General features: G+C 37.9%; 1 protein-coding gene across 1 annotated transcript; it reads left to right on the forward strand.

Moving 5' to 3' along the window:
• The first annotated feature begins 8,575 nt into the window (after positions 1-8,575).
• On the forward strand, positions 8,576-10,302 carry LOC131155517 (BURP domain-containing protein BNM2A-like). The gene is made up of 2 exons (XM_058108720.1): positions 8,576-8,751; positions 8,938-10,302. The coding sequence occupies exons 1-2, from the start codon at positions 8,695-8,697 to the stop codon at positions 9,787-9,789; spliced, it is 909 nt and encodes a 302-aa protein (XP_057964703.1). The 5' UTR covers positions 8,576-8,694; the 3' UTR covers positions 9,790-10,302.
• The last annotated feature ends 2,195 nt before the right edge of the window (positions 10,303-12,497 follow it).

Consider the following 12,497-nt stretch of genomic DNA (forward strand, 5'->3'; position numbering starts at 1 on the left):
GATAGGCCCAGGCGCATTATCAGGCTACCCAACAGGTATGGTTTTGATGATTTGATTTCTTATGCACTCATTACTAGTAGGGGGGATCCTACTACTTTTCAAGAGGTGGTGCATAGCCAAGAGAAGAGTAGATGGATGGGTGCTATGGTGGAGAAGATGGAGTCTCTGCATAAGAACCATACATGGGAGTTGGTTAAGCTTCCAGAGGGGAAGAGGGTGATAGGATGCAAATGGGTGTATAAGAAGAAAGAAGCAGTATCAGAAGAGTATGTGTGAGGTCAACAAGTTGAAAACTTTGTTGAGCAAAGAATTTGACATGAAGGATATGGGTGTAGCTAATAAGATTTTTGGGATGGAGATTCATAGGGACAGAGCTTCCAGGAGATTATGGCTATCTCAGCACAGCTATGTTGAGAGGGTGTTGGAGAGGTTCAGCTTGAATAATGCAAAATTGGTGAGTACACCTTTGGCGAATCATTTTAGATTGTCTACCATCTAGTGCCTGAAGACAGAGGATGAAGTTCAAGTCATGTCAAAGGTTCCATATGCTAGTGCAGTGGGATGTTTGATGTATGCTGTTGATTGTATAAAATTGAATTTGGCACAAGTTGTTAGTGTGGTGAGCAAGTTTTTATCAAATTTGGGACGGCAATATTAGGATGCACTCAAGTGGATTTTCAGATACTTGAAGGGTACTACAGACTATGACATCATATTTTGCAGTCAATGGGGTGATTTTTCAGTTATGAGATATGTGGATACAAACTATGTAGGGGTCTTGGATGACAGAAAGTCTACCACAGGGTATGTATTCACTATTATGGGAGGACCTATTTGTTGGAGGTCCATGGTTCAGTCACTAGTTGCACTATCTACTACTGAGTTAGGTTATATGGTAGTGGCTGAGGTTGCCAAAGGGGTTTTTTGGCTTTCAAGATTGGTTAAGGAGTTAAGTATTTAGTAAGGTGGAGTTCAATTGCATTGTGATAGTCAAAGTGCTTTATTTGGCAAAAAATCAAGTGTATCATGCGAGGACCAAGCACATAGATGTGAGGTTTCACAGGATCAGGGAATTGGTTTCTTCTGGTGAACTATTTTTTAAGAAAGTTCACACTTTTGATAATGCAATAGACATGTTGACAAAGCATGTTACCACAGACAAGTTCGAGCACTACTTGGACTTGATTAACGTCTCTAGATGCTAGATGGGAGGCGTCTCAACCTATTGTCCTAGGTGGAGCTCCGGGTTATATTTTATTTTCTCATAAGGAGTGAATATTCACCAAGGTGGAGATTGTTGTAGTATGTGGCTCATATAAAGTGGAACACATGTACAGAAAGAGAAAAATCGTCGATGGTTTTGTTCGGCATCATTTTTGAAATTTAACGTGGGAAGATCAATAGGTTAGGGATCCGGAGGCAAATCCTTCGCGAACTGATACAGGTGTAGAGACCCGAAGAATTATAGTAATTAAATAATAAAAGAAAGGAGAGAAAATGATTTTTCAAAAAAGGGGATTCAGTAGGGTCTCGTCGACGAGTGCAGAGTGCTCGTCGATGAAAAGGCTTCTTGGGCACGTCGACGTGGACACATGTCTCGTCGACAAGAATTTACTGAGAGGGTTATTCTCAGGTCTTGAAACTCGTCGACAAAGGGCTATGCTCATCTACGAACCTCCTTCTTGGACTCGTCGACGAGGCATCGTGGCTCATCGACGAGGCCACATGGACAACACTATATATAAGGCCAAAAATCACATCTTCTTGCGAGAAACCTGCATGCAACCTCACTTTCTCTCTCTAAATTCGCCCTCTAACTTCTCTCTAGATTTTCGGCTTCGATTCTTACCGGTTCTACAATCGGAAGCAGCCACACTACTCCTAGGAAGATAGTCTTCAAGTCTGCTGGAGTAGTTTGTTGGTTAGGCCAACTTGGGCACCATCCCAGAGTCTAGGTAAGTTAGTTATTTTAAGTTTATAAGGTATTTGGTGTTTCTAGACTGAGGAAAATGCTTAGATAGAATAATACTGAAATTTTGTTGGGGAAATATAATTTCAGGTTGTTGAGCTAGGAAAACCACAGGAGTAGGTTTGGTTAAGTTTGTAGGCTTCTCAGTAAGCTAGGTAAGGGGATAAATTAAGTCAGCATTTTTCATGGAATTATTTATTATTATACAACATTTATTTTTACGAAAATATGTATGTTATAGAATTATGTTTGGAAATACTGTTGTTGAACAGGGAAATTATTTTAACACATTTTATAAGAAAATATGATTTCAGAACAAATTATGAGTTTATGAGGCTACTTACATTTGTGTGACATGAGTTTAATATTTCCATGAAAATTATGTTATATTGAAATATTAAGATTTTTCCAAGATAAGCATGTTATAGTAGTTTTTAGGAAAACCATAAAAACAGTATAAGAACTATGATTTTAAGAATATTATGTTTACAAGTGTAAGAATTTCATGTACAAGTACATCGTGTTATGCTGGCGCCGGCGTCATGATTTTAATGTTATGATATGACGGCATAAAATGTCGTAATTATGCATGTTATGTCAAGATTCAATAAAATATTACCATGTCATGTTTTATTTTGAAATATGAAACTGCTATGTTCAATATCATGAAATGTATCATATGTTATCACAACCTGAATAGCTTAGTTTAGTTTCACGAAGTACGGTACCATAACTGTATGTTTACGTTTACGTTAGTGCTACCACAGATCTTATGTAGAGTGTGGGAGATGACAGTCGATGTGGCTTTATAAAAGTGTCATGGTTCCCCTGGTAGCCCAGCACAGGTGGAAGAGGCCCATCGTACTTACACACCTATGTTTGACTTAGCATGGTTAGCCAGCCATTGCTAGGTCCCGCTTTTGGGCCGCACAACCCTACCATGTTATGACAATAACTAACTATCTATCTATCCTGATAATAATTCTAGCATGGTATGGTTATACAAGATGATTTTTCAGTACAAAAAGTTAGTACGCTAAACTACGTTATGTTAAATCATGTTTTATTTAGATATGATACAAACTGTTTTTACCAGATATGAATTATGTACTGTTTATATGTATATCATGAAAAATACTCATGTTGTCATACACTGATATTAGTTTATCTCCCTTACTGAGAGGTGTCTCACCTCAGCCATACAAATATTTCAGGAAATCTAGGTAGGAGGGCTTGGCCAAGGTACCCTGTTTGTAGGGTAACTGGGTGAGCTAGGGTCAGATGGATTTTTGGGTTATGATCCTAGGTTGACTTTTGGTCCTTTTGGGATGTTTGTACATGTATGGCAAATTTAGTAAAACTCTGGTATTGTGACTAGTTGGATGGTATGTATGTAATTTATATTTTCCGCTACTTAAATATCAGAGATGTATGACAGGTATTTCCTCGGTACCTACGAGTTCGGGTTGATCAGGATTAGTCCAGTTTATAAGTTGGTTAACAGGGTTATTATGTATATTGTTATATATAAATTAAATATGGAAAATAGGTAGGTTGTTACAGTTTGGTTTTTGAGCCTAGGTTATTAGGTTTTGTAGACTCTAGAGTGTAGTGGAAAACAATACCAGAGTATAGGAATAGATTAGGAATTTAGTGAGTCGTTGTTGGGAAATGAAGAAGAGTATTTTGGGTTTTATTTTGGGACTGAGAAGCAGGATTTCCATGGTGGTTTCTGTGTCTTTCTTGGAGTGAAGATTTTAGGAAAGTCATCGTAAACTATTATTGGGTTATGTTTCTCAATTACTAGACTGGATCTTAAATTGAGAATAAGGACGATAGATTAATTTACTATATGAAATTTTGATTAGATAAATATGTTAGCTATGTTATGCCATAGGATCCTCAGACTATGTTTATCTCCTTTTCAGAATGGATCCTGGTTGCAGCAACATAAATGTTGGAGGTAGTGGCAACATAAAGGCTTTCAGCATTGGTGGCAGTAACTCTGAATAGATGCTGTGTAGTGTAGGTCAGTAGGTCATAGCAGATAATGTAAAGAATTTTAGGGGACATAACTGGTCATCAGTTGATTTGGGCTACTCTATCAAGCAATTAACCTGTATGAATCCCCCGACTTTTACAGGAAGAGCTGATGCAATTACTGCGAAGGAGTGGATCCAAGAGATGGAGGGTATATTGGCAAGTCTTCGTTGTACATACGAACAGAAGGTGTTGTATGCTATTTTTAAGATGACTAGGGAGGTCAAGCATTGGTGAATGTCGGCGAAGTTACTTAAGGAGAAAAAGCTGGTATCAGTGACCCTAATGTGGAATCATTTTAAAGAAATTTTCTGCGAGTAATACACTTTCCCTTCTATTCGGGATGCTCGGGCGGAAGAGTTTATGGAATTGAATCTTAGGAAAAGGCCTACACCTCCTAGGTTTCAAGCGAGGCCCAGCCGAGGTCCAAGGAGGAGAGGTGGACCTAGCGGTGGTTAGAGGTAGAAGACAGGGAGTTGTGAGGTTCAGGGTGGGCAGACCTATCATGTTTGCTTGACATGTTGGAAAAGACATAGGGGAGAATGCCGAGCAGGGAAGAACATCTACTACCAATGTGGTATACTCGGTCATATAGCATAAGTCTGTCGTGCACATCATATTATAGCATCCGTTCCCAGACAGCTTTAGGGTAATACTCAGGTGCCTTGTGGAGTTCAACAATGAAATACTGAGTAGGTGTGGGTTTACCCATCGGAACTGGGAGACGTTGAGGCTATCAAAGACATTTTGTCAGGTACTTTTATTGTTTTACCATATAAGCCATTATTTTTAATTTGACTCAGGTACCACTTATTCGTTTGTATTATTGGAATAATTATTTGGGATTGAGACACGGTTGTTAGATGTGGAGTTGTTAGTAATTACGCAGACTAGATTAGCAATGGGTTGTAGAAGGGTAATTATCCAGTGGGCATTTAGGATAAAGTATCATTAGCCGACCTTGTGGTGTTAGGCTTATGGGAGTTCGACGTGATATTGGGGCATGGATTGCGGGTAGCTAATTATGCCAGCATTGTCGCCATTAAAGAGAAGTACTATTTAGACCCCTGAGCGAGTAGAAATTCAGATTCATAGGATCACGTGTGTGCGCCCCACCACAATTAGTGTAGGTTTTTCCAGTGGAAAGGCTGATATAGACTGGTTGCCAGGGGTATGTTGTGTATATCCAGTAGACGACAAAGGAAGAATTGAAACAAGCTGATATTCCGATGGTCATAGGATTTCCAGATGTTTTTAGAGAAACTACCCGACACCAATATCTAAAGTGCCCTTTAAAATGGCCCCTAATGAACTGAAGGAGTAGAAGGATCAGTTGCAGGATTTATTGAATAAAAGGTTTATCAGATCTAGTGTATCGCCCTGGGGAGCTTCAATGTAATTTTTGAAAATAAGGATGGGTCTATAAGGATGTGCATAGTTTACAAGGAAATAAACAAAGTAACAATTAAAAACATGTATTCTCTACCTTGTATAGATGATTTATTTGATCAGTTTTAGGGTACATAGGTCTATTCCAAGATCGATCTCAAGTCAGGTTATCATCAAGTAAAAGTTTAAACTGAAGATATTTCAAAGACATCTTTTAGGATCAGGTATGAGCGTTATGAATTCTTAGTTATGCCATTTGGTCTGACAAATGCTCCTACTATATTCATGGATTTGATGAATAGAAATCAATGAAAACCACAATGAATGCTCCTACTGTATTCATGGATTTGATGAATAGAATCTTTCACCAGTATTTAGATTAGTTCGTTGTGGTTTTCATTGATGACATACTAGTCTACTCGAGGAGTTTTGAGGAGCATGAGACGCAATTAAGGCTGGTACTTCTGATGCTCAGGGAAAATAAGTTGTATGCCAATTTTAGTAAATGTGAATTCTGGTTTGAGAAAAATACGCTTTTGGGGCATGTTATATCAGGGGATGGAATTTCAGTAGATCCTAGTAAAATAGAGGTAGTGGTGAATTGGGCCACCAGGCCGAGAAATGTTTAGGAAATCAGGAGTTTCCTGGGACTGGAGGTATATTTCCATTGGTTTGTAGAAGGATTTTCAGCATTGTCAGGGCCTTGGACGCGATTAACCAGAAATAATGCCAGGTTTGAATGGGACGACAGTTGTGAGCAGAGCTTCCAGGAATTGAAGCGGAGACTCGTCACAGCACCAGTATTGACTATTCCATCGAGAGGTGATGATTATATGATCTACTGTGACGCATCTTTGAGGGGGGCTTAGATGTGTATTAATGCAGCAGCGCAGAGCAATAGTATATGCCTCTAGACAATTGAAAGAATATGAAAAGAATTATCCTACTCATGATCTAGAATTGGCTACAATGGTTCATGCATTGAAAATTTGGAGGCATTATTTTTACGGAGAGAGATATGAAATATTTTCATACCATAAAATTTTAAAGTGCTTCTTTACGTGGAAAGATTTGAATATGCGGCAAAGAAGATGGTTAGAGCTCATTAAGGGTTATGACTGCACCAAAAGTTACCATACAGGTAAAGTTAATGCGATGGCTGATGTGCTGAACCAAAAATCCATGATAGCAGTATTGTCAGCAGCAGAAATTCAGCATCCGATCTAGATAAACTTGGAGAGGCTTGGCGTGGAGTTAGTAGAAAGTAATCACCAGGAATTTATTGCCAACCTAGTGGTGTAGCCTACTTTACAGGAAAGGATTAAAGCAACCCAAAAAAAATACCACAGAGCTAATGGAGTTGATAGAGAAGGTACAAGATGGACAGGGGGAGGAGTTCAGTATTTCAGATGACGGAGTTTTGAGATTCCGTACTAAGCTATGCGTGCCTGCAGATGTGGATATCAGAAGGATGATCCTCGAGGAGGCTCACAAATCCTTATACACAGTTCATCCAGGCAGTACCAAAATGTATAGGGATATGCGAGAATATATAAGAAAAGAGTATTTACATATACATAGATATTATTGAGCTAGAACATGATTTTGAGAATGAAAGCTATTGGATATGCATTTGAGAAATGAAAGCTTATGAAAGCTATAGAATATGAATATGAGAAATGAAAGAATGTGAGTTTAATAACATAAATAAATAGGGTGAAGTAAAACTGTCCACCTGAGGGCTCACTGAGTAAGGTGAGTGCCTTGATAAGTATCAATTGTTGTCGCACTCGAGTTAATCGAGTAAGGTTACAAACAATATCAGAGCAGAGGGGTGCTACATATATGGGAGTGTAACCTCCCCTATCTTCAAGAGCTTTCGCTAATAAATATGGGTTGCATATGTATGAATTTGAGAAATGGAATAAAATGTTATAAAAGATTATGTTATATATATATATGATTATGAGCACATATCGATATATTTTCTCACATGATATAATCACTTAAATGAGTATATTATGATATAACTAAACTCATACTGTTACACACTATAAATAATTTATTCCGTTTTACTGAGAGTTGTCTCACCCAAATGTCTAAATTTTTCAGGGAATTGAGATAGACCAGTAGATAGAGTTCGGAGATAGAGGGGAACTAGTACCTTGATAGACAGGGTAATTGTTTTGAGTTAGAGAGTGTGTTTTGTGAAATCCACTGGGGTATTTCGTGGAGTTGTGGAGATGTATATGTGTATGTATAAATACATAGTACTCTGGTATTTATATTCGAAATGGTATGTAAATATTGACTTCCGCTGTTAGGAATGTCTATATATGATGAACTGATTACCCGATACCCCACTTCGGGTCGGATCTTATTGATCTGGTATCAGAGTTTGTGATGTGACAGATGATTGTTTATTGTTGTTGATTATTATATATATAAAAAATGATATGAAAATCAAGGCGTCACATCTTCAATCCTCCAAAATTATTTTTTCACTCTCTCTCTCTCTTTCTCTCTCTTTCATGAATTCTCCAAGAACTTGAATCACTAACCATGATAGAAAGCACACTACATTGTACAAAAAATTATGGACCAAATGTTTAAACTTTTTAACTATAGCTTATCTTCTCTTTTCCCTTTACTCATTCAATATCAATGACTTATTATATTATTCATACATATCAACTTTCTTATGCTAAACACTTAATGTGTCAAAGCAAAGTGCAAACATTTTTGCTAGTTAAATATAAGAATTGAATATCATGGCCATTACATTTTTAAGAATCTTGAAAGATCTAGTGAATCTAACGTTACCTTGTTTTAAATAAAAATTAACTTAAAAAAATTAAAAGAACAGCTCGGTGTACAAAGCTCTCACATAAGCAGGATCTAAGAAAGGAGCCAACCATTATGGATGTCATATGTTTTATAAAGCAGCCTCTTCTCTTTTACTTCTGTCGTCTAGATATATTATTGTTACAAAACACGCCATTAGGTCATACGCATACAAACACACTGAAAATAAAAAAGAAAACACATGAAGATGAGAAGAAAGAAATAATTCAATTTTCTTGTGCTTACACCCCACAAATTTATTGTGAAAAATTTCACTGTACTATCAGCAAAAATTGCTTTAGGGTTTTAACCTTAGGGCTCCCGACCAGCGGCAACTTAACAATATAGAATTCGCCCCAGTTCATATCCTTTCCCTGTCAATTGGTTTGCTTTGCTCTCTTTCTCCACGAGGAGAAGAGAGAAACTGAAAGCAGCTTCGAGCTAGCAAAGAGATGGCTCATGCTTTTGGTCCTTGGAGCCTCTTCCTTCATCTCCTCATCATCAATCTGGTCAGTATATATTCTCCAAACCATACCCAGATCATTCTCTGAGCATGATTATTATTGTTGGCAACTATATAGTATCCAACAAATTCTTGAACCCTTCCCCCCCTTTCCTCTTCTTTTTAACCCATTCTTTACCCATGCCTATGGCTTTCTTTGTTTTCTTTAATACTGAATTTTCAATTTTTTCAGTGCACTCATGGAATTGGAGCAAGGGAGATGGTCGAAGAACACTGGAAAGAACTGACAAATCCCCAGGAAAAGATCATTCAGAAATTTCTCATACAAGAAGATCAGAAGAATGTTTTACAGCTTCCCATGGAGGACCATCATGTTCATCATCCATCCCACAAGAATCACATGGACCCTTCATTACTTGTGTTCTTCACATTGGACGAACTTAAGGAGGGGCAGGGCATGCCCATCTACTTTCCCAAAAGAGACCCTTCTTCTTCTCCTCACTTCTCGCTCAGAGAAGGAGCAGAGTCCATACCCTTTTCACTGTCACAGCTCCCAAAGCTTCTCCAATTCTTCTCATTCTCTCCAAGCTCTCCTCAAGCCAGAGCCATGGAGGACACTCTCAGAGAATGTGAGACCAAGCCCATCAATGGTGAAACCAAAATTTGTGCCACTTCCTTAGAATCCATGCTTGATTTTACCAAAACGATCCTTGGGAAAGAGACTCAATCGGAAGCTCTAAGCACCACTCACCTCACAAAGTCAAGTACCCTTTTGCAAAACTATACTATCTTGAAAGTGAGCAGAGAGGTTCCAGCTCCCAAGATTGTTGCTTGTCACACCATGCCTTACCCTTACGCTGTTTTCTACTGCCACAGCCATGGGAGTAAGAGCATGGTGTTCAAGGTTTTGGTGCAGGGTGAAAATGGTGACAGAGTGGATGCTGTGGTAGTCTGCCACTTGGATACGTCTCAGTGGGGCCGCGGTCATGTGTCGTTTCGGGTGCTCAGGATCGAACCGGGGACCTCCCCTGTCTGCCATTTCTTCCCGGCGGATAATCTAGTGTGGGTTCCTACCTTGCTGTAATTGGTAATATATATGCTCTGTGCTGTGATGATTGGAGTTTTGATAAGTTTTGATATGCAGAATAAACAGGATTGTGGAATGTGAATCTTGTTTTCTATATATAGTTTCAAGTGTGTATCCTGTGCAGGTGAAATGAACTGTATTTTGTGAAATTTGACGGAACCCAGCACAAGTTTATAATTCAAGACAACTAATAACATGAAAAGCCCAGTAGATTAGTCGAACAGCGAAGGTACTCAGATACCATCGAAGGGGAAAACGGCATAGGCATCGCTAAAGATGAGACAATTGGTGATTGCTAAGGAGCAAATCATAGCCATCTAAAGAGAAAGATTTCAAAGCTAAGAATTCCTTTATGGTTACTTGCAATGCGTGGTATAAATATATTAATGCAGTAAGCTTTCAGCTAGTATCAACGTATCATCACTTCTTGTATTGTATCTACTTTGAGTGAGTTGCTTGTTGAAATATGACCCACATGAAATGAAAGGGTAATGGACATTTTGGATAAAAGGGTAATGGACATTTTGGATTAATGGATTATGGTGACTTTTGGTTTATAAAATTTTATGAGAATTAATGGGAAAGTGTAAGGGGTTTTTTCCTATTAATGCCTACTTTTATGGGGAGTATAAAATTGTTTATTAAGTTAAAGTTTATTTATTTAATTTGTAATTTTTATAATTTAATAATTTAAATAAGAATTTAAACTTTAAACATAATTAATGCATCTAAATAGATTTAATGTATCATTAAATATGCAATTCTTGAAAATCTTTCACATACAATCTAATTTTTTCCGAACAATATGAAAATTTAAATTCGAAAAAAAAAAAAAAAAGGCGTCCATTGTCTAACGGATATGACAAAGTTCTTCTAAATCTTTGGTATCGGTTCAAATCCTATTGGACGCGATTTATTTCCATATTTTATAGATGTCTATGTCAAGAAAGATATTTTGAATGATTTGAATCAAAGACGTTTATAGTCAGGTCATTTCGGGGCAAGCGGATCATTTATGATGAAGAGGATGAGCTTCAAGAGAATGATTCGGAGTTCTTGCAAAGTGGCACCATGCAGTACCAGACACGAGATAGATCTTCCAAAGAACAAGACTTTTTTCAAATAAGCCAATTCATTTGGGACCCTACGAATCCACTATTTTTTCTATTCAAAGATCAGCCATTTGTCTATTTCTTGTTTTACTTAAAATTAATATTTTTCATGATATTTTTCACTTAAGAACATATATTAACTCATATCTCTTTTTCAATCGTTTCAATTGTAATTACAATTCATTTGATAATTTTATTCGTCGATGAAATCACTGGACTATATGATTTGTCAAAAAAGGGTATGATAGTTACTTTTTTTTCTATATAAAAGGACTATTCGTTACTCATTGGACTTATTTGGAGCGAAGCTGCCATCCAAAGTTGTGATACCTCATGGAAGAAAGACTTAAAAAGGATTAGATGTTACTACCCATATCAACAAGGTGCATCTTTCTTTTTGAGAGTCTTTTCATAAGAACTCCACGGTTAAGCATGCTTGGCTTGGAGTAATTTTGGAATGGGCGACCTTCTGAGAAGTTTTCTCAAGCAGTGTGTGAGTGAGGACAAAATACACTTAAAAAGACATGTATTGGTCTGTGGGGCCCGTCATTAGTTCGATAAGACTCGCCCCCTGTTGTCTAGTCCAGGTGGAGAAGGAGAGATGCAATGCTCCCTAACAAACCCAGGTTGGGGCGTTACAAAATGGTATTAGAGTAATTATCCAGCCGAAAGTGTGATGAGATTCATATCGCGTGGGTTTGGAAATGTGGATTCGCAATGACGATGTTGCGTTCTGTAAGTGCAAGAAAATATGATACCCCATGGAAGAAAGACTTAAAAAGGATTAAATGTTACTACCCATATAATCAAGGTGTACCTTTGTTTTCGGGAGTCTTCCCATAAGAACTCCACGGTTAAGCGTGCTTGACTTGGAGTAATCTTGGGATGGGTGACCTTCTGGAAAGTTTTCTTAAGAAGTATGTGAGTGAGGACAAAAGACACTTAAAAGGACACGTGTTAGTCTGTGAGGCTAGTCATTAGTTCGATAAAACCCGCCCCATGTTGTCTGGTCCAGGTATAGGAGGAGAGATGCAGTGCTCCCTAACAGACCTAGGTTGGGGTGTTATAAAAGCATTCTTTCTGTAAAGATTGGTGAGTAGGGTGGCTTCTTTCAAAGGAAAGTGGATGTGATCGACTCTTTAGAGAGAAGTAGGGGTAATTGTCATTTATTAACCGATCGAAACGTTCATAGAAAAAATGTAGACGAGAGATTTTACGTGGTTCGGCAAGATTGCCTATGTCCACGGAGTGTGCACTTAGAGAAAAATCCACTATGAAACGATGACAGTACAAGATCTGATCAGACTCTCCCCGATCCCAGATCCCCTATACACCCCTTCAACTATCAAACCAGTGAAGAAAAAATCTTCCTAGAGAGAAAGGCCCCGCTAGCTCTCCTTGCACAAAATGACAAGCAATACTCTCTTTTTTCCATGACTTACAAACATATATATAACACCACACAACTATTGAATTTAGAGACAATCCAACGGCTATGATAAAAACCACAATAAATAAATAAATAAATAATATTTTTTTTAACAATCTCCACCTTGGCTTTTAATCACAGCCAAACACAACATTCCATCCCCA

Source organism: Malania oleifera, chromosome 5, assembly GCF_029873635.1.
Source record: "Malania oleifera isolate guangnan ecotype guangnan chromosome 5, ASM2987363v1, whole genome shotgun sequence".
NCBI lineage: Eukaryota > Viridiplantae > Streptophyta > Magnoliopsida > Santalales > Ximeniaceae > Malania > Malania oleifera.